The sequence below is a fragment of the Anser anser genome, assembly GCF_964211835.1.
Source record: "Anser anser genome assembly, chromosome: 9".
Lineage (NCBI taxonomy): Eukaryota > Metazoa > Chordata > Aves > Anseriformes > Anatidae > Anser > Anser anser.
In genome coordinates, this window is record NC_139729.1 from 6,748,404 (window position 1) to 6,775,594 (window position 27,191).

The 27,191-nt window shown below is 38.6% G+C and overlaps 1 protein-coding gene across 1 annotated transcript in view; it reads left to right on the forward strand.

Moving 5' to 3' along the window:
• Positions 1-27,191, forward strand: part of CUL3 (cullin 3) — a 56,204-nt gene that overhangs the window by 1,915 nt on the left and 27,098 nt on the right. Inside the window, exons 2-3 of the mRNA XM_083847980.1 lie at positions 14,586-14,783; positions 23,195-23,308. Coding sequence (XP_083704106.1) covers positions 14,586-14,783; positions 23,195-23,308 — 312 coding nt within the window. The remainder of the gene's footprint in view (positions 1-14,585; positions 14,784-23,194; positions 23,309-27,191) is intronic.

Below are 27,191 nucleotides of genomic sequence, written 5' to 3' on the forward strand. Positions count from 1 at the left end.
TTATGGAAATTCAAGCGCTGTCATCATTTTTTTCTTCTGAAATTGTTCTTGCTAGCATTGTTTTTCCTTTTTTCTCAGCTGTTTAAAACAAGTCTAGGTTGAAGTCCTAAAATTGAGACAAAAAAACCTCCCCCAAATTATCTTCTCCCTAAAGTAATTCAATAAGTATGTATAGGCATCGAGGCCTGCAGATCTCAAATGTTGGATGACGTCTGTTGACAGCACTTTTTCAGGTGTTCCCTTCAGTAGATTTCTTCTAAGACGTTCTGTTGACAATCCTGTTGATGAAGCGTTTATGGAGAAGAAGCATGCACTTGGCTGAGAGAGCTGGAGGGCTTCATCTCTCCTAATTGCAGAAGGCAATAACTATAGTTCATGTAAAAATCTTAACAGAGATTTTGCAGAGACCTAAGTGTTTGCGTATCTTTGGTCCTGCAAATAGTGCCAGCGACTGCAGTGGGATTATTCGTGTCAATGAGGTTACATCTGTGTGCAGGATAGAATCTATATTTAGAACGTGTACTATCTGTACTTCAGTCACTGATCTTCGCTCTTTTATCTCAAATTTGGTGCTTCTGCTCGCTACTGAATCGAGTGCTTTCAGAGGTGACTTTGTGGATTGCTTCAAATTGTTCAATTTGCTTCATATTGATCATCTTCCCACAGTAGGTCTACCTGTTCTAGCTGGATTCTCGCACGGAGGTAGCTACTGACTATTGTATTAAAGTAGAAGTAGCCAGATTGGACGGGTAAGGTTCCTGGAGCCCAGCAATATTACGGTAACTCCATCCGCACGCGTTCCGTCCCTTTTACGTGGCATAGTTTATGAAATGTCACGGAGTTGTCAGCGATGTAAGTTAATATAGTTTGTAAGATTTTTTTGTATTATTTGGAGTACAGTAGTGTTTTTGCTAAAAGGTAGTGTGTGTATGTGCAAAAAATACAGATTTGATACTGCTACAAAACATGTATTCGTGGCTCCCTGTTGTGGAGACGTGCTAGAGGTTGTCTTCCATACCCTCCCCAGCTTAAAGTACTCTCGGGTCTCAGGTGGTCTCGCACTGCTTAACTCTCAGTGAACCCGCTAGTGCTGGCTAAAGGAATACTTTAAGAGTTCTCGAAACAATCTTGCAGCAAATCTAATGTTGACATGATTTACTTGACCTGTGAAAAGTGGTACCAAAGAGTGACAGTTGTGCACTTGAAGCTCTTGGAGAGATATCTACAACTGTGATCTAGAGTGTATAATAAATTAGGTTTCCTGCAAGTTTTGTTGTTAGTTAGTGAAAATAATAGCCTTAAATGGGTTTTGATGGAAGAGTTTTAGTAAGTTTAAAAAAAAAAAGAAAAGGGCACATACTTGTTTATTCTTGTAAGAATAAACAGTATATGAGAATTCAGGAAGCATTTGGGAATTAGTTTTCAAATTTTATTAAAGTAACATTCAGCTAGAATGAATGACCTTTATTTTCTTTTTAACTCTTGTAAATTGATATGTTAGTGGTCACCATAAAACTGGTGGGATAGATCTTTCTGAAAACCAGCACGACCTGATGTAGGTTATTGGGTTTGATCTTCATAATGTGTTTTTTTCCTCAGTGCTTTTAATCATTTTCATTTCCTGCAGAGCTGTCTTCACTCTCTAGAGCAAGGCTGCAAAATAGTATTTTGCCAGTTCTCAGAACTATCTATTCTGGTGAATCACTATTATATGGTTACATTATGAATTCTGGAAAGCATTTAGACAGATCCTACGCATGCATTTGAGATAGAATGAGTCTTTCAAGTGTGTATATATAAGCTTCACTGATTCATTTTATTTGAAATACTTGTGCCCAAGAAAATTCTCGTTTCATGCAGTCTTATGCAAAAAGGCCACTTTCAACCCAGTTTATCAATTGATGTTACTTCTGAGATTTCAGAACTCCTTTTGAGGAAGAAGTCAGTGGCTTCAACTCTTACATAAGAAGTACTAAGGCTCACATCTTCATTGGTGCTGCTCCTTTCCCTTCAGATCTAACAGTCACTTGTTCAAGGCTTTGTATAGGCAAAAGGTCCCCGTCCCCCCTTCAGGGAGTGCTGACTTCTGTGGTTTGTTTTGAATCTTGGAGAATTTATGATGCAAGTCGATATGAGGTCTGTTAAATTTATGCTGCCAACCTGCAATGTGTAGATCTATCAATTCAAGAAGTTGATGTAAATTTTTTTATCTTACTTGAACATCTTATAGCAGATAGAGCCTAGAAAACATGTTGAGCTGCAGTTAAATCTCTATACGTTCAGATTATACAAGCAATATTTGTATTTCTGCTTTGGCTTAACCTTCAGAACATATCTGCTGTATTGCTGAGTGTGAATGGGCAGACATGGAGGACAGGATAAGGACAGAATTGGAGGATGGTTTACTGCAGGCTTTTCCAGCTCTGATTAAAATAATGTAACTCCACTGAGTGCTGCAATTCACAGCGGACCGCCCAGTGAACTTGATGGTTTTCTGTGGTTGGCTTTGTGAATCTCACTTGCTTTAGGTTCTCGAATAAGTATTTGCAAGAGCATCTTGGCTCTTAACCCACATAGTGCATACAGCAGTAATAAGTTAATGTTTGCAACCAAAATTTTAGTAGGTTTAAAACTTAGAAGTAAAGCAGACCAGAAGATTAAAACACTGTTTCTTATTCAAACGAAACAGGTATTGTTTTGCTATAAACTACAATTACAGAAATATTTGCTGTTTATTGGACATTTAATCTTATGAAAGTCTTCTAGTTTCCACAGATTTTTTTTTTTGAATTAAATGCTATGTGTTACCTGTAGTATTTTGAGGAGATGCTAACACTAATTCCAAGGTAGCCTTTGAATTGTTATGGGTTCTTGGTTTTATTTTATCTAATACACTGTAAGTATTTTCTTTTAGTTGTGGTCTAACCTAATCTCAGTAGAAATTCTTAGTTCTGTAGATACTTGGGGTTCAGTCTCAAGTTTTCTTGTTTTTCTCTTGGTAGCTTCTGAACTTTCCTTGTCAGGTCTTAAGTTCTGAGCAGTCGTCAGTCCACATGGTCTGAGGTTTGAGTAAGTGTCCCTGAGTGGCACTGGAAAGACAACTGCTGTTTTTGCATCTTGCCTGCGTTTGAAATTCACATGAAAAAATCAAGCAAAGTATAAACCAGAATGCACTGGCATTCTGTTAAAAATCTGTTAAGATTTTATACTGGCTGATTCAATCGGTGCTTTTTGAGTGGCTTGGTAGGTTTCTCCACCGCCTCACCCTCCCATGGTCGTGTTGTATAGCAGCATGTTATTAAACAGGAATTACCATTTTTACCCTTCTAGATAGCCATAGGTAAGAGGGCTTTGAGAGCTGCTATAAGACTGATCGATGTTTTCTGGTATTCTACACGAGGTTACGATAATAGTACATAACAAAGCTAGAAGATTTTTTTCCTCAGAAAATTATTATTGTTATAATTTTTGAAAATGCTTCTCTTTTCTGTTCCGCACAGGTGTGTGCATGGCCTAACACGACACCATTTCTCAGAGTTTCAAATGCGTGTTCTCAAGTCTTTGGCTTTGATCTGTAGGACAGGTAGTCTTAGTGCGGGAGCTTTTACATTTTCATCACCGTGACTGATCTACGGTGTCTGAATCTGTCTGTATGTGGTGAAAGCATTTTGCGATAGATTGGGACAGATTTTCTTAAGATAATTCAAATGAGTTCATTCACAAAACACAGTAATCCTGTGATGTTCCAACACGGGTTCTTGGTCTTGTGCTTATGATGGCCGGATGTTGTCTTTGGTTTCTAGTAGCTGTATACGCAGAAAACCAGCTCTTGAGAAGCAGGGAGCTTCTATTTCTCATTGTAAATCGCTTTTTGTGAGGAAACAAGGAACAGGAAAGCATTGGAATATAAAATTGTAGCATGCCTGAACATTTTTTTGTTACATGATTATTTTATTTTTCTGAAATTCAGTTAAAGTCAGCAGAATCTTTTAAATCACTAATGATTCTTTTGTAGAAGTGCAAAGTCTGGCATATCAGCAGAAGTAACCACTGTTAGGTGATTTAACAAAAGAACTCCAGTACAGACACTTTTAACACACAGACTTCAGGCAAGGAAAAAAGCCTACATTTAGTACTTGAGTACAGCAAGGAGGACAAAATTGTAATAAATATTTACATTTGGATGGTGCTTGCTGAGGGGTTGACTGGATTCTTCAATCAGTTATGCAGAAAATTAGTGTTTAAAGGGCTGAAACCATCTTGTTGTACATTAAGACCTAATTGTATGTAAAATGCACACGGATAACTTGCTTTATTTGTTTATAGTTGTGGATGAAGTCTGTGGAAATGCCAATTTTTGTTTTAATACTAATAAGTTATGTTTGTCTTCATTTGTATTTTCAAATTACAAATATGGTATAAAGTTGTACTGTAGCTTATCTCATAAAAAAACATTATATCCAGTTCTTATACTGCATGTAGCATAAGTGTGGGCTATGTGTTTCTTGTATTTTGTTTATGAAAAATCTATATTGAAATTAAGGCTTGTCTTATTTTTACACTGCCTTTATTTTTAAAGTATTGGTGCTGTCTGATTGGACCTGTTTTTTCACATTGCTATATATGTGGGTATATTTCCATGTGTAGTTCTGGATTTGTTTTTCTGTTGCACTTCTTTCAGTGTTAGTTTCGCTCTTCTAGGCACTGCTGATTTCGATCATGGTGTATACACTAAATAGTGCCCAAAAAAAGAAGAAAAATCCAAACCTGAACAAAACCCACAAGGAAAGTTTTCTGTCAGCATGCAGTGGTATTGATTATGTGTGTATTTATAAGTGATTTATTAAATGTATCTTCTTCCTTTCCCTCTCTCAAGTAAACTGAAAAAAATATTCTATTGTTGTCCTCTGTCTACCATAAGATTTTATTTTATCTCATATAAAAGTTTTGGATTATTAATGCTGTAATCATTGGGAATAGAAGTTGTCAGCAAGCTCCCCAAACCTTTAAAGTCCACCCCTCCCTTCTTCCCCAAGTAGATTATTTAGTTTCTTGCTATGAAATGGCTTTGGGGAATGTGGCTGCAATCTCTATACACTGCAGCGCGTTTCATAGATTTCCTCTTTAAGTTGTGCTGATTTTTGAACAATTGTAAAATACTGAACTACTTGTAGGTTAATTGAGGGGGCGAGGAAAAAGACCAACAAACTGGTTCTTGTGGGACTTGCATTGAAGTGAAGTGAGCAAGGAATGGGCCATTTGTGGTTCCAGGAAACCTTCCGAATTCAGGCCACGGAGGCTGGGAAGCCGAGGCCCTACTGGGTTTTTCATTCAGGGAAATGGCGCCCTGAGGACGAGCAGGCCTCTTGCTTCCACACAAGCTGCGGGCCTCTTCTCCCCCCGGCGGCCTTCAGCTGGGAGTTGGACACACGACATCTCTGCTGTGCTTTAAAGGCATTATAGTTTTAATATTATACAAGCTGTTAGCGTAAGAGATTTGCAAAGTCTGCTGGCAGAGGCATGGGAGTGGTGCGGGTGTGCGGGCGGGCAGCCCCGGGCCGTTAGGGCGGTTGGAAGGCAACGCCTGGCACTCCTCGGCCCGAACGGGCAAACCTGCGCCCGGGCCCTAAAAGGAGACGGAGGGAGTCAGGGACCTAAATCCTGCCGACATTTTGGAGCTCCAGCATTTTTTGTTGTTGGGTTACAGATGGAGTTTCCTTTCAGCTCTAAGGTCTGTAGTATGTTGGAAGTCGTTGCAGTGGAAGAGGAATGAGGCACCTTCCCTCTCCTGCAGTGTGAGGGCCTGCGCGCGGCCCGTCAGCAAGTAAGCTGCTTTGTGAAAATTTGCAGTCGGGCTTACTTTGTGGCAGTTAGCTCATGTTCACGTAGTCCTCAGAGTTTGAAAAGTATGACCTGGGCTGTTCTAACGATTTTATTGTGGAGTGAAATGTTAAATGACTTGAATGACTAAATGATTTCATTCACTTCTGGGCCTTGCTTGTAAACGGTGAAAGGCCCAGTAAGTTTGCAAAACCTTGTGCCTCTGTTTCACTGTCATTTCACCTTCTTCAAGAGCCTGTGTGACAGCTATGGACAGAGAGCTGAGCTCTTGCTGTGCAGAGCTAGCTTTGTCTCCCAAGTACCTTCTAAATATCTGGTATTCTGCGGACAGAGGAGGTGGACGGTTTGCTCCCTGAAATCCAGCTCTTCATTCCATTTCTGCTGTCCTAAATAGGTTCAAATATTTTAACACCAAGTTGGCATAGGTTAGAAACCTTAAACCCATTGTAGTTCATTCAGCAACGTGTTTTCTTCTGTTACACAAACCTTTCATATTTTTTCCATAACTTTAATTTAAGGAAACTTGTCTTAGGATCACTACTTCTGAAGTGAGTCAAGAGGACTCTGAACTTCTCAGTATTCTTCAGAATACTGATACCCATTTTTATCCTTTTGGGCAGGAGAGATGAAAACAGCTTTGGTGTCAATTTTTTGTATTTATTACTCTGTTTCATTCAGAATCGACTGGGGGGAGTGTTAAGCAGTCCTGACCTGCTATATTTTTTGTGCAATCAGTACGAAATCAGAGTCAGAAGTAGGAGGATTACTGAAATAAACCAAAAAGTTATTTCCTGTCTAAAAATTCTTTTGTTACCTTGCAAAGTTAAACATGAAAGATCAGACTTCTTGAAGTTTAAACTAAGATCTAGACTTTGGCTAATACTTCCCAAATTAGCAAGAGAAGTTTCAGAACTATAGGCAGTTCTTCCTCACTGTTGTTTAGGTTGAAGTGTTCTTAGGAAATAAGTAGTTTCGTTACAGGTATTTCATAATTCTCCATTTTCAGACATCATAGTAATGAGCACCGTAGAAATGTCCTTGAATGTTTTTAAAAGGACCATGGTTAACAATACGGGCAATGTTGCTCCTTTGGCTGTATAAGCACTTCCATTCTGTAGCAATGACAACTATCTTTTGAACTGGAACTTGCTATTTTTAGTTTCTATACCAATTCAGTTTTTCTAGATGCTTGAACAAAAACAGTTACTTATTATTTTTTAATACTTTTTTCTAAGCAAGTTTCATATTTCGGTGGCAGGTGGGCAAAAACTTGCACCTGAATTAAATAACATGCTGCAATCCTCTTTGGTAAAGCATTTAATTTTAGGATAAAGTCACTGGTATAATTAGTAGTATCTTTGAAATATTGAAGAGGAATTGGTCCCTGCCCCTGGTGCATCCATCCTTGCTGGAGGATAAGATCCTTCAGACCTTGCTGACTAAAGTAGATGTGCGTTTCAAGGTATTTGGGTCATGTGGAAAATAAATTGTAAGATAGATGAGTGTGTAAAAGGCAAGATGAAGCTTTATGTAAGCAATCATAGGTACAGTATTTACTAACTTTACTGATTAATTTCATTTACTAGTCAAGTGAGGCTGGTCAGCTGTCTCTTTTTTTTTTTTGTTGACCCATACAGATGAGTGACATTCTGCCTTTATCTGTATTAATGAGTGACTATTTGAAGGTGCATTTCTTAAGTTGAGCATCATAAATTTCAAATTAAAATCCTAAATTGGTTTCAAGAGAGTATAGCATAGTTTGTGGACTAGCCCTGATGGACCTGCAGGAGAGAAAAAAGCTAGAGGAGTCTTACCCATGGACTTAAACTTGCTGTACAAGAGTCTGTGTCTCTAATGGAAAAAATGAAAGGATCAGTGAATCAGTCTCAGTGGTGTCAGAAATGAGTGAATACACAACATGAGACTTGTTCTGAATGAAACAGATGCTTCTGCTATTTATAGCTATCTAAAGGTAACGCTTTGATCTTGAGCAATCTTTCGAGAGCTGACCAAATATTTAGTCTTTCACACTTGTGATACACGCTGTGAAGCAGTTTGGGGGAAGGTTGCCCTTAGCCTTTTTGTATCCAATACGTCCTCACAGTTACGTGTTAGTAGTTACAAATACTGTGTGGGTTTAGTGTAGGGAAAGTGCGCAAAGGTCTGTAAATGGAAAGATGTCTGTGCTCACAGAACCAGTGCTGATTCTGTTTCAGTTTATATTTAGAGCTGTCTGCTTCTCCAGATTATCTTGATTGTTTTTGCATTTTTTAAAGCAACGAAACAAAAGGTTTCAGATTACGTTTTGCCTTGTGTTTATTCAGTAACTGGTGGCTGCTCAGATTTACATAGTCCATAGGCACAGTTCACATGAAACAGGTGCCTGGGAGGAGTTTTCTCATTCTTCCCCTCTCTTCCAGGACACTGTTCCATAGATCTGCAAGATTCAAGTTGGAGGGGCATTTGGAGAAACTGAAAGAAGTTGTGTATATATATAAAAAATAATAGTAATAATTGAGGTATGTTGGCAGGTCAGGTTTAGTCTCATTTTTCTGAATCTGTTCCTGAAATATGGAAGAAAAAACAGTCTCTGATCTGTCTTTAAATATGTTGGGTTTCCTAACCATGTCGAAAGCATTGCTGTAGTATGACATTTTCTGTTTGTTAAGGACTTGTTTTAAACTTTTCACAGAGACTGTCAAATGGCTGCTGTGTGGTGAAGCTCCTGTGTCAGGTCTGCTAATAATGCAGTCAAATATTACTTTTTGAGGGGAAGAGCAAATCTTTTTTTTTTTTTTTTTTTTCTGGGGCTTTGGCCTTATTAGAAAAGGAAGTTCTTGAAGACTTACAATTTGCTGTAGAATTTATTGAAACCAAGCAACCAAACCCAGCCCCTTCCTTTTTAAGCCCCCACCCCAAAACAGCACTTGTTTTGTGATGAGCCCAGCAGTGCTCGCAGACAATGCCTTGGAGGTAGACCAACCCTATCAATCACCGAGCGGGAGGTGCAACTCCATCTTTTGAGAAACAATCGCTATTTAATCTACTTATCTCTTCCGCTCCATGCTGGCAGAGTGGCTTTTCGTTGCTGCAGAACTCATTTCAGTGAACGGGAGGAGGACGGGGGTTTCGCCTACTGTACTGCAGCTCTTGGGTGTTCTAATTGACAGAGGATTATTTTTGTTGTCTCAGTTGTGCATTCTGCTTACTTTTGAGCAAAGTCTGGTAGAGCTGGGAAGGACAGGTAGATATTGCAATTCCTATGTTTGTACTGCGTGTGTGTTTTCATGGAGTCCTGTCTAGTTTGCAGAGGCTTGAGCCCTTTGGCGTGGCTGGGTGTCAGGCGAGAGTTGATTTTCCTCAGTCGTTATGGGGTTACTCCGCTCATCTTCTGAGCCAGGAGTGGATTGCGGTGCAGTCCGCGAGTATTCCTTGCGCGATGAATCTGGAGAAGCCTGGTGTAAAGGTCGCCCTCCATAACAAGTGTAATGCTGGAATGCCAAAGGGTGAGTGAAGAACCAGACTCGGATATTAAAAATGGTGTCAATATTGAGTGCTGGAAATGGTAACTGGCCATAAGCAAACTCCCAAGTACAACTTCCCTCCCACCAGCCCACAAACAAACGCCCTCTGAAGGAGTGTAATAGTGTAGTAGGCGTTTCCTGGCACTCTCGGGAGACATAGATGATGTTGGATTATCATCTCCAACTGTTGTTATAGGTCACTTAGGAGCAAAAGGCTAATTATTTGGGCTGCTTTTAGTGGCACGTTGTGATGACTTTCCTGTGACTCTTTCAGCAAATGGCCAAAGTGGGCTCGTGACCCAGATCAGGATCCAGTAGGTCAGGATGCTCCTTACTTTCTTCTTTCTATCCCTTCTCTTAGCTTCCATTTGTGTTTTTCTGTGTGTCTCGACCTGTTCAGATAACACACTATTCAGGACTTTAGTGCCTGGTCATGTTGTTTGTCTGAGATCAGTTGTTTTTATTTCAGAGTGTGGATAATGGAGTTGTTGAATTCTTGACATACTGATGTTTTCTGGACATGAAGTGTAGCCAATGTATCCTCTTCCAGGTATGCCGATCACTACACAGAGATAAAGATTTCAAAATCCAGAGGAGAGTGAATATTCTTGTCCATTTGTCATTAATGAGAGTATCTTTTTATCTGTTCTGTAGCTGAAGAAGATAGGGAACTAATATGCCATGTTCAGAGGATTCTGGGAGCAAACTCTGGGCTGCATATCTCTGTCATCATAAATTCTTGCCTTTTAAATTAATATTAGAAGGGCTTATAAAAATTCAAGTAGTGATTAAGTTCGGAGGCAGGAGATGTGCTGCTCTTGCCGCTTTCTGGTTAACCTCAGCCAAGCTTCATCCAGAATGAAGGTTTCAGGCAGAGGATGCTAAACTCTTGTGTAACAGGCTATCTAGTGCCATCTTGATGACTTCCCTGTCTTGAAGTGACAATATAGTTTTCACAGTGTCCCTCACCTCATGGACTGTGGGTCAGGGCCCCTGTGGTGGCAGTTCCTGATGGCAGCAGTCAGCCCCTGCTCATTTTGTCTGCTGACAGCTGGCAAGTAAGGGAGTCTAACAGGCTGCAATTACTAGGTGCAAATGTTTACTAACAGAGCTGCTAACTAGCTTTAATTGCCAGTATCCACTCACTTCCTTCAACGTAGGCAGCGTAAACACTCGCGTTCTGTAATTTCAATCTGTGCTTGCTCTGGGGTATTAGACCTAAAGGATGTCATGGGAAGGAATGAGGCAGGTGTTGGTTGAGTTTCTGAAAACTTGATTACTGCAAAGCAACTCTTCTTCGTTTCTGAATTGATCCGGTTCACTTGGTAGCATGTAGAATTGTGGCAAACGCCCTGCTGGAAACTACAGTAGAAAAATTGAGTAGTGATGTTTGCAACCTTTAAAAAGGAAAAATCTGATGCAGGTCTTTTTACAGACTTTCAAAACTTCTGAGAATTTAACAGTGGCCTGTTTGGCATCAGATGTTTGTGGGAGCTTCGTGGAATAAGTGATTGCTGATTCAGGCTTGGAGGTTTTGATAGGATAGACAAACTATTGTTAAAGGCAGCACATACATCTGATTCTGCATTGTGGCAGTACTGTGGAATAAAGGACCTTTTGAGTCCTTTGCAGACTTTTTTCTGTGAAATGACTACAATATCAGTATACATGAAAGTGCAGTCTAACTTCCTCAAGATGTACTTCTGCTTTGCTTTGAGTTCAGATGTTTGTGTTCAAGCTGTATTTTTGAATCACTAGCATTAGAGCCGCAGTTTGTGGAAGTTTTCCAGCTAGTGGCTTGTTACGAACAGACATCTCTCCTGCCAATGATGGACTTGATCTCTTGCCCATTCCCCAAGAAAGGTAATGTTCAGATAAACTGGAGTACATTAATACATTTCCTCTCTTTGGACGTTGGCTTCTAACTATCTTTTTATGAAACTGGGTGTAAGCATTATTGAAATTATTGGGATTTTGCTTTTAATGCTTTTTTTTGAACCTGTCTTTTTTTTTTTCCCCGAGAAGCACCAGCAGGAACAGAAATTCAGCTTTTGCTAAAATCTGCTAGAATAGAAGGCACAAGTGTGACAACTGTATTGCAGCCATGCAGTTCACTTTTCTAATATATGGCCGTTAGAAGAAATCTGGGAATGAGCTTGCAAGAACATTTGGGTTTTGATACTGTATTCAGGTTTGTGGAAGAGGATCACACAAAGGCTTTGCTGTTAGTTGGGATCTGGAGAGTTGTGTAAATCTATACTGGATGATCTCTACAGGGTGATTGGGATTATAATTCTCTAACAGATTTTTTAGAGATGTTTTGGTACAAAATTCCGAGAGGTGAAAAAGTGGTTTAGTGGCACCATGAACTAATTTTATTTATTGCTTGTTTTTTTTTTGCTTTTTGTGTTTTTTTTAATCTGTGTACAAGTCTAATTTAAGGAAAGAGTATGAAAAAAGGTGAACCTCAAGCTCGTAATCCAAGAGTAGATCTAGGCATTGCAGTTCTTACACAACTTTGAAGGTGATACAGTGGCAGTTCAAAGTTAAACCACTTTCACTAGTGGGGAGGAAATAACTTTTTTTTCAAAAACTCTACTGTCTGATAAGGCAGAGTTATTTAAAGTGTTTACCATCTCTGATTTGCTGGAAAGCACTGATGCAAACAAGCTGGTGAAGTTTGATCTTTTTTGGAAGACGGGGCTCTTCTAACCTGATAACTTAGAGCTTCAGCAAACCTGTTTCCCCCAGAACATCACAGATAGCAATCTAAATAGTCAGTAGCAGAATAGGAAGGTGCACTGAGCAGCAGAGTCCTTTATGTTTGATCTTAAATGGTAATAAGTTTATGCTATCATTTAAAATATACCTGTATATTTATCCCATGGAGAAGTAAACTCTTTGAAATTACCTTTTATGAATCTTTCTTGTGCTTCCCAGGCAGATTGGTGTGTGGTTTAAGTGGCAGAAAGTTCTACGTTGCACTTAACTTCAGTGAATTTGGAGCAAATATTGCAACTATTCCTTCATTTTTGATAGCATTTGAATTAAAAGTAGAAGAACTATCCCATTTTTTCTTTTCCTGAACAGATCTGAATTATTAGATGTAATGCTTATCTCTAACGTACAGAAATGTTTCCTGACTGACCAACAACCAGCAATGCTATATAATACCTTCCCAAACTAGTGGCTGGAGATTTGCCTGACTTATATAGATCATATATTTGTTTAAATGTGGTAAGCAATTAAATTGCAGTAGAGACACAAAAAAAAGTCATGTTGGCTGAGGGATTTTTGATTAGCAAGGGGAGAAGATGGCATAGGTAGGTGTTGCATTGAGAGTCTGCTTTGTTTGAAAACAGAATGGCATTTTTGTGAAAGAAAAGCTGAAAGGCTTTTACGTGGATCGCTGTCTGCAATTGCTGCCTAAATAGTTGACTTCATTATCAGTACTTGTAAAATGGCTTGTTCAGGAAGACTTTAGAAAATCATTTCCCTGAAGAGGCACCAATGTAGCAGATGCAAATTAAAAGGAAAATAACTGACCTTTCGATATTACAGGTAGGAGAATGAGCAAGGTGTGTGTGTGTGGAGGGGAGGGGACGTTCAATTTCTGTGCTATTGCTTCTGGAAGATAGGGAGCTAAGAATTTCTCAATGTGTGTGAGATCTGTTTTTGTTTTTTTTTTAGACAGACATTGATATATCTGTCAAGTTTCGGATGTGTACGTATCAGTAGGTTAGAGACTCTGTTATCAGGAGAGTGAGAAAGTGGTGAATGATGGGGATATTTTTGGAATGAAAACCTTTGGTTTTTAACCAAAATTCCTGAAGACTAGGGGGATGGGAGATAGTGTTTGTTTCGCTTTGTTCTGTTTATCGTTGTGTTTGACTACAAATGCAATCTAGTCTTCAGTGTCCTTCCTCTCCTTACTTTGTGGTTTTTGGGTGGAAGGGGAGGGAGAAGGGAGATATACCAGGGTGGGTTATGGTTTTCCTTTATGCTGTCGTACCATTCTTTTTTACTTACTTATTTTAAAGGGTGCTTTTATGGTATTGCTGGAATCAAGGGTATTTTCTTTCTCTACAGTAATTCTGGGAGAAGTATTTTTTTTCTTCCTCAGCGTTTTTCTTTAGGTGTAAAAGGCTAGATCAAGTCCTCCTCATATAAAGTAAACCAAAAGTATCTTTAAAAATCATATTTTAAATTTGCTTTAATTAAAGTGGATTTTCTTTCAGTTGGGTGATGGAGCTTGAGTAGATCAAACTTTATGCAATACCATCAGCAACTTTGTTGCTGTGTTTCTTTGAGCCTGTGCCATCCCAAATGCTGCTTTATCCAGATAGCGTCATATTTTGAAGCACTTGGTTTTGGTAAATAACTGGGATTGGTAAAACACCATTGTAAACTGTTTCACACGAATCACTAGATAGCAATGGACAAAAATTGTTTTGGTGTTCTGTTGAGACTTTGTTATAACATTTTCTTTCACTGATTTTTTTTCTGTACTGGTACTGTTTTTATTTAGTGTATTTACTGAAGTACATATAGTCTGAATAACAGAGGAGGGTCATGCATGTTCTGGTTAGAGCCTTATACATATCCTATAGCAGGTTATTTAATCTTGTGCAGGGGAACCTTGTTCAATACAGCTGTTAATTTTGGAGATTTAAGGGATTTAGTAACAACATCTGTAAGCATTTGAATCTTAGGCACATAATTATTTGGCCTTTAGTATGTTGCAGTAAATAAAGAATACCTAGTTAGCTCACGCAGATGGCTAAATGAGATTGCTAGCTCTGTGTCAGGCATTATTATCTTTTATGGTACAAGTTGATTTGGAGTCAGGTTAAGCAGATCAGTGTTTTAGTATGACTGGTGCGATGCTGACCAGCATGTTAGTATGGGAGGGAAATTAATTTTCGTTATTATTCTGTGGAGGAAGTGTAGGGAAGACTCACAGCCACAAATACCTGCATGGAATCTGGAGTTGGGTTCTGTGGATTTGCGTGTGTAGAGGAGAAAACATTAAGCCTTTACAAATGATAGTTTTCATAACTATTTCTTGAAAACCCTACCAGTTTCATCTGTACCGTTTTGATAAAAAAACAAAGTTGGAATCAACAAAATGTGGCAGAAGCAGATGCTGCTTCTAGAGCTATAACTTCTGAAGGTAACTATCTTGATTCTAAACAATGATGTCTTGTTTTATTGTTACAGATGACTATGGATGAGAAGTATGTAAACAGCATTTGGGATCTCCTAAAAAATGCCATCCAAGAGATCCAGCGTAAGAATAATAGTGGTCTCAGTTTCGAGGAGCTATATAGGAATGCCTATACAATGGTGTTGCATAAACACGGAGAAAAACTCTACACTGGACTGAGGGAAGTGGTCACTGAGCATCTCATAAACAAGGTATGTCATTTTTATGAACTGAAGTCCCTTATACGGAAGCATTCTGTTCAGTTATTTAAGTGACTATAATCTAATGTTACCGTGTAACATTTCGTTGAAGCTGTTCAATTGGTACCCTAAAAAAATGGTGGTTTAGAGCTAACTTCCTGCTGCTTACTTTACTTCATGTTCCAGATAGTTTTTGTTACAAGTTACAGATGGAGGGCGCACCATAGGAAGTTTTTGAAAGTGTAAAACAGGAAACAACTCGAGCTAAAGCTTCACTGCTGCGATGCAGCCATGCCGTTTTGTTGTTGTCTTTTTCTAAAAAAGCATTTCGAAGGCATTTTGTGACTTTCTCAGAACTCAGTTTTGATTGTTTTTCATCTGTGAAGCAAAATAAATACCTGTGCAACAACCTGTTTGTTACGGGCAAATGAACTAATTCACAAGTTAATGAGAGAGTTGTGCTAGGATTACACAATTTCAAGAGGCAGTAGGCAATATGCAAAAACACAGCTCAACAGCAACAAAAGTCCTGAGCAGTCTGCATTCTATCGTTTCAACCTTTTCAAAGCCATGTAATTCAGTCAAAACGACACGCAGAAATTTTCTATTTCTGAAGATGTGTATCATCTCTGGAAAGGGCTCTTCACATCTTGTGTAAAACCACGGAACCATCTCTCTAGCTTTGGTGGGTAGAATTTAGGGTTGATGGTTAAGTGTGTTACTGAAACCAAGTTGAAGCTCACTTTTTATGAGTACGGATAATATTTAGAGGTAATAGGATCTGAAGTCTAGGGAAGATGCTGTACTTCTTGTGGTAACATTCAGACCTCCTATCTTTGGAAAGAAATTCACGGCCACTTTGATCCCATATGCTGTCTGTGGGTTCAGATGGAGTGTCAGATTTTTGTCCTCTTATTACAACTTTTAATTAGGAAAGTCATCTGCCATCGTGTATCTTGGATGTTTACTTGTAGCAGGAGTGCAGAGGGTGGATGGGAGGTTTACGCCTAAATAACGTGTAATGCTCAGGAAGCTTTTTGTGTCGGTTACGTGGAGATGCTGCTGTCACTACGCATGGAAGTGCTATTGCTGTGGCACAGGTGAAAATCAGTTCTTTTCTAAAATCTTAGTTTTCAAAGGTATGGTTCTGATAAGCATAGTCTAAAACCTACTTTGTTTATGTGTTGGTGTGTGTTGTTTTTTAACCATTTGCATGAGAGGAAACATCCTGTGTGAAATGGCTCAATATTTTATGACTCTAATTGTAGTGCATTTGTGAGTCTCGAACACTTCTGTTTTCATAATACCTACGTTCCTGAGGCTTTCTATGCCTTGTTTGTGTATATGCCTGTGTTTTTATCGTCTACATTTAATAATAATTAGGTCACTAAACTTTTTTTCTTAGGTTTGAGTTTATCCTGGTTTAATTTGAGGAAAGCTGCTTGTCTTTCTTTCTAACTATTCTATTTAAATTATCCATATGCAAAAACACTATTCTGAAGCATTAACTGGCAAAGTGACAAAAGAGCAGGAGATCCTGTGAGTTTGTGCTATCACTGCACTGCCTGAGAGGCTTGTACAGATACTAGTATAGAGAAACGCCTTTCTAATGCTTCATCCTAACTTTTCTGATGCTTTAAATTTTTTTTCCAGTGCTATAGTACTCTGATCTTTAACATGATTAATCAATTGGTATCTGTGTGCATGGGTAACAGAAAAACAGATGAGCAAAAGTTTTGTTTTAAATAGAAGGAATAAATACTGAGTTTTAGTAGCTAAATGCCCTAAGGTTAAAACAGCTATATTATTCAGATGTCTGATAATGCCTTCCTGTAAGTTAAATAATCCTGGGATAGAACTTAAAAAAAAATAAAAATAAAAAATAAAATAGTGGGGATTCAAAGCCTTGTCCCTTTTGGTGGACTTTGCTTGAGGATGTTATGTTAGGTAGTAATAGCTGGAAGTATGGAAAAATAGTTCATTGTTTGTTAAGAATAGGATCAGTTCTGAAATCGCATCTCATTATTGTTAGTACTTGTTATAAAATAGATAAAACAATGGTTTTGTTTAACCTCACACTTCATGTAACAGAAATTTTAGAGGAATCGTGTGTTTTCAGTGGTTCTTTCCAAGAGCAGTTCTCTGTTAGATGTGAAGTAGCTAGTTAACAATAAAAGTTTTAGCCACAAATCTCTGAAAAGTTATATTCAGAGAATCAACGGTGCTAGAGTATAGAAGAGGGGAATTTTTCCAGCTGAAATGTTGTTCATGAAATCTGTTTAACTTCATCAAAATGACACTTTTCAGAAATGGTTAGGTTGCAGTAAAGAACAGGCAGGCAGTGGTTATAAGGAACAAAATACAAGTTTTGAATTGCAAGAAACCTTCAAACAGAATTGCTACTTTTTGTTTACGTCTACTGGTTATCTTCCTGCAAAAAAATTGTATTCCTATAGTATTCCAGTCATGCAGGTTAATGAAGAGTAGATGCAGAGGCATTGTATTCAGATGTTTTTAAAAAATAGTTGCCAAGCTTGGAAAGCAAAAGTTTATTTTTGGTGAGGTATTGTTAAGAGCTCTATTTATCCTCTATGCTTGTGTAATTGCTAGATGAAAGTTGTACTTATCCATTATTTTTATTAGAAAGAAATTCTGAAGAATAATATTTAATGTCTAAGCAAGAAAGCACAATGCCATGTGCCGTCTTTGCACCTATCACTTTATTTACAATTCAACAGGCTGTAAACACAGTACAAGCATACAAGATAAAAGCACATAGGCAAGTTCCTGTGAAGGATGCTTGGTTTTGAACTTGCAGACCCCAGCAGCCTGTAGTTAGGATCACCGTGCTTGGTGAAGGAGGTAGTAAGCCAAGGAGCTTACTCCGCGTAATTGGTAGGAGTTAGCTGTCTTCAACAACTGAGTATTTACCACAAAATAAAAACATTATAAAACTTGTCTTTGCTTGTATATTGACATTATTATTATAGTACATCTAAAATCAAGTTAAAAAATGAATAAAATGCACTGAAACCTTTTACCTTAATTCAAGCATGAAACGGGGTGCATTTAATTCTTGTGCATCTGAGGTTTCACTGATTGCCTCCTTTCTTGTCGTTTGGCATTGCTGTAGCTCGATGTGGACACTTCACGTCTTGATCCTTGTCTGTTCCTCCAACACATAAATGTTGTAAAAGTATTTTAAAAAACAACAACAAAATGCTGACAAAGCTTAGTTTGCGGCTCTTTAACATCACTTACTAGAGTAGAAAATCCTGAAGTTTGCAGGATAATGTTTTTAAAATTCCCTTCATTTTGATGAGCATTTCAGTCTGAAATCCAGACTCAAATCAATTCTATAAATTGTGCATGAGGCAGAGGGATTGATGGATTGATTTGTTGGCCAAGCCCAACAGAGTATTTTTTTGGTAGGTGATAACGCTGCCAGGGTATTCTGCACATCAAAGATTCAGAAACGCCAAGGACTGTCCTACACTTAAATGGGCTGAAACATGCTGGGTCGGGGAGATACTAGAGCCTTAGTGAAAAGGAAGAGATTCTTGGGATATGGGAAATCTTATCAAACACTTCCCTTGCTGCCTGTTGTTGGCATGCCAGAGTGCTTTACAGCATAGTCTTTGCTGATACAACTGATGGAGTTTATCAATGGCAGTGCATGTTATCTCACAGTAGTAGCAATGAAAGGCATCCAAGAAAGCCCTTTGGTAAGGAGCACAGAGCCAGTCCTTGTGGGGTCGTTGCTGGATGCAGGGGGAACGTTAGGGAGCGCTGGGGCAGGTTTGGATGAAAGGCAGCGTGTCTGCTCTGGGGCTCTCTGCGATCCTTGGCAAGCTTTAACATTTGCTGTCGTGGTGCTGCAGGGAGAAGACAGGTATCTCCTCCAAGGGAATTCAAGAGATGATTTCCACAGTGTCTGTGATTTAGGGGGGGAATTATGCATGAGGAGTTGTGTAGGAGATGAATTAGTGAGCTTTAGGGTCTGCTGTACACTTGGCTGACAAGATATGAAGTATTGTCTACCCTTATCTTTCTGTCCTTAATATTTTAGGATGTTCTTGTGTGAGTCTTCAGTTATATGGAGGGCAAAAGGGTGAGATGGAACAGACACAAAGCGAGTGCAGTTCGGAGTAATCAATGGTTTTCAGTGTTTTGTGTTTTTTTTTCTTTTATCTAAAGGATAGTTGCTGCATGGTTGAACAAACATTTCTGGTAACATCACAGTCAACCTGCTAACTTAGCTGAAACTTGAATATTTTAGAATACTGTCTTGCGATTTTTGGACCGTTGCACTGTTTGGACTTCTGTACAAGATGAAATTCTGTAATAAAAGTTCTTGGACCTTGAGGTCTTAGGTTAGAAAATGCCTTCCTATACTGCTGCTCCCCGCAGAGGGCTCCGTCTGTGTCAGCCTGTACTTAGAGTACTGCAGATCACATCCTTGCACTCGTCATGCTGCTGCATCAAGACGCTGTAAGACAGAGAATGCTAGGCCCCGAGCCTGCTTTGTGTACACTTAATAGAGAGTTACTTAAAAGTATTGAAAGCTTATGCCAGCAAACTATTCTTAAGAGATTTTGTATGTGCGTGTGCTGTATTTCCTAGGAGCCATATCCATTATAAAATATAATTGAGCCTAGAGTCGTAAGCAAGATTTCCTAATTGCAAATATAAGACCTTACATAGATTATGAAGCTGCTAATTTACTTTGAGACTGTACCTTGGCAGTCCTATTCATGCTGGATATGCCTGCCAGTTTACTGCGTGACTGCAGAGGTGGTTACAGCACTCACTACAAGCTGAGTTAATTGAACCTAACATTCTGCTGATGAAACTTTCCAGACTGAAATTTTCTTAAGACTTTAGAAGAGCAGCAGCTGTCTCTGAAGGGCTTCCTTCTCTATAGAAAAGTGTCAATGTCCAGGTTTTTTTTACACTGAAAGTTATTTATTCACCGAAGCAGTTTTATTCCGGGCTCTTGCTTGGCTGTGGTGCGTTGTGCTTTATAGTATTCTTCCTGTAATAGGGTTGCATTCATGGCCTGTACAAGGAATGTATTCAACACGTTGTAACTGGACAGCTGTTGTAAACAACAATTGGGGTGTCTTTTGTAGCAACTACAAGAACTTTTTTCCAAACCTGTCTGCAGCTTAAAATAAACTGAGGAGAGTGTCATTGGGAAGTTTTCCAGAGAGACTCTGAGGGTAGCTTTGTGCCATACAGCCCCATCGCTGGACTTAAAGCATGTTTGCAGAAAGCTGCATGGCACAATGCGTGGGGCAAAGGTAAGGTGGTGCGGATCCGAGAGCTCTCACGTCTGCTTGGAAGCAAGTCGTCATCGCTACCTGGTGCTGAGCACCCTGTTTGTTTACCAGCTGACACGTGATTTGGCGCTGGCTAATCTAGTAGGATTATTGTGATGGATGTGTGTAATTATAAAGGCACAGTAGCTCTGTGTTGTAGAGATCTTTGAAGTGTCTTATGATGGTCTTTCATATACTGGAGTAAAACTGATTGATCCCTACCCCGATTCTCTGTACTTGTAAATGAATTGTGCTTTTAGTTTTTCTTTGCTAAGTTTCACTGCTGTGGCCGATCCACAAAAGAATTGCTTTTCCAAGGTTTCTTCATATCGATTAAGGAAGTGAAACAGAGATGTCATGCTTCTTTTTCTTTTTCTTGGAGATTTGGCTTACTCTTTACAAGGCTGATGAAGTTTTTAATGCACATTTCTATTTTAGCTAAAAGCCACGTAGGTAGGATGACAGCAGCACATACGTTTGGGAGACTGAAGGGTAAATGACAGTCACTACCAGAGAGAATGAGCCAGCTAGGCAGCACTGACTGTGAATTATGCCTGCGTCTTGTGTTTTCCAAAAGCAAGGAGAGGCCTTGCAGAGGAATGTCTGCAGAGCAGGAATTGGAAGATTTCAGAACCTTGAACAACTTGCAAGCAAACCTAGTTTCAGTTACTGTTAACAGGGTGAATATTAGTGGGATGAGCTTTTGCAGCTTATTGAGAAGAGACCGTAGTGTCTGGATGAAATGCCATGCTGTGTTTTTGGTTTGCCTGTCTAAGTTGTTGGAGTATATATAGTTGCATGCCAGACTGATTTTATTTTTTGGTATACTGTTTTTGCCTAGTAACTTAATAAAGCTTAAATGACAGAATGATGTGTCTCGGGTGTGTGGGTGTTTGTGTGTGTGCAAGGACTCTGGGATGTGGGTTGATGGATCAGGAGCTGGCCAGAGCCTTCTTGGAGTCTTAACTATCAACTTGGATCAGGACTGTTGCTTCTTGGCCCCTGGGCATGCCTCTCTTGTAAGGTATAGGACACTTAACGTGACGTGAAGCACAGATGGGGGGGAGGTTGTACTGCAGGGTGATTTGGAAGGAGATCCTCCCCAGCACTGCAGTAAGCTGCTGGCAGCCGTTGGGTGTTGGTTCTGGGCTCTGCCTGTCGCAGCAAGTGGTCGCGGTTGGAGAGCTGCATGGGCAGCAGCCCCGCCATGGTGACAGGTCGGCACGGACAGGCAGGGGGAGCGATGGCACCACAGATGCACCGGCAGATTGTCCCAAACTGTTGAGATATATTTGCAATGAAGTTCTTCCAGTATGCAGAAAACAGTAGCCTTTGGTCTATTTTTCTAGTAAATTAGTTGTATTTTGAAATGAGAGGAGCAAAGGAAATGTTGCTCTCCAGTAAAGAAAACAAGTGTTCCCGGTTTTGCTAATGTTTAGAACGTGGTCTGACACAATCAGCAGCCTTCAAACTGTCAATTTGGAAGGCAGCAGTCTCTAAAAGCGTTTAGCAGTTCTATAACCCTTTATTTATTGAACCATTTACACGTTAAGTACAAATTCGAGCATTCTTTTCAGTCCCCTCTCTTACCACGATGGCTTGCATAGAGCTACACAAAAATCGAGCTATGTCGATAGGGCTTTACTGGGCTGTAAGAACTCGAAGCTATACCCCATTTGCACTTACCACCATTGAGGGTCCTTCTAAAAGGATGTCCCTCATCTTTGCACGCATGCCTAGAGTTCCGTAGGCTACTTCTATTATTCTTTATTACCTACTTAGCCTGTTGACTTTCCTCTTTTGGAGGTAAGGTTGAGAAAAGGTTTCTCCGAATTTGTATTAAAACTTTGATTTTAAGTCATTATTACAAGTAAAACTAAATTTGTTTTACCCTGTATGGAGGATGTGTACAGATTGTTTGCTAGAAGTCAGCTTTAACTAAACAACAAACTTTTTGACCTTTAAAAGGTACCAGGTTGTTTTTGCTTGATTATTTGGTTTTTGTTTGCTTTTGTGTTTTCTTCCTAACAGATATCTGTTGGTTGTTGGTTTTTTTTTCCATGACAGGTTCATTATAAAGGAGGAAAAAAATGAGTATTTTCTGCTGGCTGGGAGTTGAACATACTCTAACTCCTGGAGGTTTATTGGCCATTCATTTACATGCCTGGACTGTATGTGTCTTTTGAGGGTTATCGTAAAGCAGAGGGTGGATTCACATGATTTGGGGGTAATGCCAGAGGGCAGGATGTATTCTTTATGCTGTTTCAAAATTCAATTCACACATTTTGTTAAATCTGGAATATATATATGTATTTTTACATTAGGTTTATCTTTTACAGGAGTTGAAAGCCTGAGCACTGTTAGTACATGACTGCTGCATGAAAATCAAAATAGAAAACCAGATATTCTTTTTGATCAGTAGGGAGTAGTAATACCAGAAAGACATAAAGCCTGAAGTTGTTGGGATGAACAAATCAACTAGACAATGCATTAGTAAAAATGGTGATGTTTTTTCTCTTGTTCCCTGAAGTCTTGTTAGCAATTTCAGACTATTAATACAAGAGTCTGGTCTTTACTGAGTGAATGTCTCCTTTCAGGACTGTTATTTGCTGCAACTATTTGCTGCTCTCTTGGCTTGTTTCTCTAACCGTCACCATGTCTGATTTTCTACCTGTGCTTGTTTCTGCTTATAACATCTACTGGTACTTCCCAATATTCTGAAATGACTTGTGATAGTAAAGTTAACGTTAATTGGAACAGCAGAGCATAGGAAATTAAACCTTTAAGAAGTTATATAAAAATATTTCTAACATTTGAAATTTCAGATATTCCTTTGAAATTTAATATCCATGTTTATTTTGTTGCTCTTGTTTTCACACTGTTTTTTTTCATGCTTATATAAAGCCTTATTTTTCTCCTGAAGTTATATACAAGGGTATATACAGGGCTGGCCAGCACCCAGGAAAAATATGAACGTGTTTGTGATATTCAGAGTTCACAGAAGAGAAGAACTATTGTTTTCTGAAGCAGAGCTTGTTAAGATTTAAATGATGAAGGGGAAACTGACTTCGTTTTATGACAATATATTCTTTTTCACTTCAGGTGCGAGAAGATGTGTTAAACTCCTTGAATAACAACTTCTTACAGACACTAAACCAAGCATGGAATGATCATCAAACAGCAATGGTGATGATTAGAGACATTCTGATGTATATGGTGGGTGTTCTGCTTTTTTACATGTTTAATGTGATGCTTACTTGCTTTTTTACAACTGTAAACAATTGAGGTGGAGGGATAAAAGTAAGGCATGCTTAAGTCTTAAGATGATTCTTTTAATCCCTTGTTTTGAATTCCATATGTATATGAGACCATTATTACAAGTATGTGAAAAATTATAATTAGGTGGTTCTTTTCTCATCGCTAGGAAAGAACATTTGAAAACTGGTTGAATTTTGCAGTTCTTAAAAGATTCTGGCAGGCTACAAATGTTAATTTCACGTTTTTATTCACCTAGTGGTGGTTTGTTCCTGTAGAAAGCATGGTGGTGTAAAGCCTGCACAAATGACATTTGTCATTCTTTAAATTTTTTGTGAAGAAGATAGCTTTGCTTAGGTGCAGTTTGTGTCCTTCAGGAAGGGTTGAATTCAAACTGAATGTTTTGCTGTTCATAAAGAGCTTGGCACAGAATTAAGTAGCATGAATAGATGAACACATGATCTTTCGTTGGATGGTTGTAATTTTACAAGGGGGGGAAAAAAAGACATTCCTAACCTGACAGCTAACGGAAACGGTCGTTTCTGAAGAGAGAGGGCCTTGTATCTGGATTGTGTTATGCTTTACATAGTACGTGTATGTTTAAATTCCCAGAATGGTGGGCATACTCTGAGGGTGCAGGAGAGTATATTTTTATACACTTTTTAGCCAAAGGGTTAACTTCAGAAGGAAAAGAAATACATGTTGAGGACTGTTTTTTAATGTAAAATCTCTTATTCCAAAATATCACACTAAAAATAGTACTTTGTGCAGTATTGCTCAGGGAGGGGATAAGGTAGTGCTTCATTTTTTATTATCAAAAAAGATTTTTGACTGAGATTATACTCTTATCTACTTAACAAGCAGAATTAAGTTCTTGCAGCAATTAAAGATCTCACAGTATGAAACTGAACCTATCTAAATTAACTGTGAAGAAATCCTGTTGGTTAATAAGCTACTAAATGCTAAAGATTTTTGAGTAATTATTGCAGCTACATAGCTCAAACTTTTTTTAATGGATTTACTGGCTTTTTTTTTTCAGTTGGAAATAGACCGCAAGTCTAAATATAGAGGGCTGGATATAAAACGCTTCAGTGACACTTAGATCTGTGTGCCTTATCTTGCCAAAAGGAAGATTTAGAGATTATTTTGTGTAGTGAAGGTATATTGCCTTCACTAGGAGAAATGCTGAATTCTCTAATCTGTTAGTGAAGGAAAAATAAAAACCAATTGCTGTTAAGCGCATCTGGATAAATTCAAATGGAAAATAAGACAATTAATACCCAGAAAAATGGTTAATGAGTAGAATAATCAACCAAAACTAGTGGTGAGTTTCCAGAAACATTATAAGAAGGAGCCTCATCCCTGGAAGTGTTCAGAGCCAGGTTTGGATGCTGCTTTGAGCAACCTGGTCTAGTGGAAGGTCCCTTCCAACCCAACCCATTCTGTGATTTTATGGAATCCAGAGCTTTCCAGGGGAGTACCTGCTATGTTTTAGCCATGTGCTATTTACCTTTTCAGTACAGAAGATGCTGGATTCCACCAGAACTTCAGAAGATGGAGATCTGAAGTGCAAAATGGACTTTATTATTCTGTATGAATTAGAATTAACAAATTTAAATATCTCTGGAATATATAGCTAGCATGGAATTACCAGTGAAGGTCATTTTAGATTAGACTTTCATGTGCTGTTTGACAGTTTTTAATTATTTCAAGTAGGTGTTCTGCTGAGGCCTCCACTTGACTAACTATTTGTCTCCCTATAGGCTTTTACCTTGTACCTAAATGAGACCCAAAGTAACAGAACAGATACATCTACTGTAAATATTTTCATAGTATAAGAGTAAATGTTAATAATTTTTTTCAAAAAGCTCTTATAAACTTCTCAAACTTCAGGAGCTCTTAATGTGTGTTTGTTAACTATCTATAATATAACATGGCTTTATGATTATTAATTTAATCTTTATTAGATAGAATTATCTAAAGCAGGAAGCTGATAAAATGGGCAGACTCTGGCCCTTTCTTTGAATTGGAGAAGCATAGGACACATTTTCAGAGAAAATACACACTTTGATACAAATTGAAGCATAATGTATGGTATAAAATTGGACAGGCCTCAAAGACTTGCAGTTTTACTTTTGTCTCTGGAACATCCTGTTGTCAACATAATTCTGTTTATTAGAATGAGATTAGGAGCAGGAAACTTCAAGTCTTAAGTATGCATTCATTCAAAAAGCTTGAAAAAGCTGCTGGTACCACAAAATTTTACGACGGAGGGACATCTGTTAAAGATAAGACCTTACTGCTCTAAAATAAAGCACTTTATAAAGCAAGTCTTGCTATTCTATGGGATGAGTCTGAATGAAATGTGGTTTTATAGCAATGTTCTTATGCCAGAGTAGTTTGTGTCTTCAATCATGCACAGCTAAAGTTATTTAAATAAAAATGTGGGCCTTTTTGTTGTTGTTTGTTTTTAAGATAAAACAAATCACTGCATAAACACAGTCACCAGGCACTGTTAACTGACATGCTTGTGTTCTGTCAGGAGAAGTACATGCAATTATAATGTTTATAATAAGGGATAACCCAATCCTTCTCTTATTTTGTAGGCCATCCCAATTGCTTACCCGTCAGTTTCAGGAAATGTACCTATTGGTACCCAAGAAGCCACAGTTTGACGTCAGTGAAAGTATAACATTTAACGTCCTCTTGAATTCTAATCTTACCCTCTTACAATCTTGCTTCAACCTAGTGATTGTACATCCTAAACTAAGCTGTATCTGTTTTAATACTGTTTGTTTTCCAGTTTATTTTGAACCATTAGGTCACTTACGATATAATTCAAAGCAAACACCTGCCCAACACACATCTATCCTTGTCTTCTGTTTGGATATGCCACTTCTAAAATGAAAATGAGTTCAATAGGGTCCTTTTAGAAAAGTATGTTTTGTAACATTGTAGTTTGTGCATAATTATGGTACTCATTTGTAGACTTAGAATCTTTGCAGTTTGAGGTTTACGGCAGAACTTCCTTTACATTCAGAACCTCCTCTTCAAGACACTGTAAAGCTTGCATTGCAATTGCATTTGAAAAAAAAAAAACTATAACCTTGTCTCTTGTGTTAAAGTCTGCTTGTTTTCATGTCTGCTATATAATGTAGCTCTAATGTGAGGTTTTGCAACCTGGAGACGCACAATGAAGGCAAATCTAGGTTTCTTGAGATATTCCAGTTTCTGCGATGGAATTTCACGTATACATAGCTGTACTGTTTTTTGTATTATATATGAACTAGCACTCTTCCTTTCGGCTTGTGTCTAGGCTACAATAGTCAGTGCCAGAGTAGATGTAACACACACTGTGAATTCATGGCAGTGTCTGCACAAGCAGTGAGCACTGAAGTAGTGAAGTCATGTGAAGCAGCATCATCGCGAAGTGAAGTTCTAAGATGTTAACTAATCTAAGAACTAAGACGTTCCAGTAGTGAAGTCATGCACTGTGTTTGCGTATATTCGAAGTGTAGTCTTGCTTATGGCTGTGGTGTTAGGTAAGCATACCTACAACAGTTTTCATTTAGCTGCTGTATGCAACCGTAGCAGTGGAGATGCAGTTAGTTGTTTGGTCTTTTAACTTACAAGAGTGTGAGTATTCCTGGAACATTGTACAGAAACTGGGCTGTACTGGATTCTCTGGTGTCCCTTCTTTGCTACTTGTACTTGCTAAATTTAAAGCAATTTCAGGTATGTAAGCACAGCAGCCACACCTCTAGCTGCATACAGGCGTACGCATAGGTGGTAAACTGTGTCAGAAATGAGCAATTGCTCTTGTGAATGCAGTTGTGTATTTTGA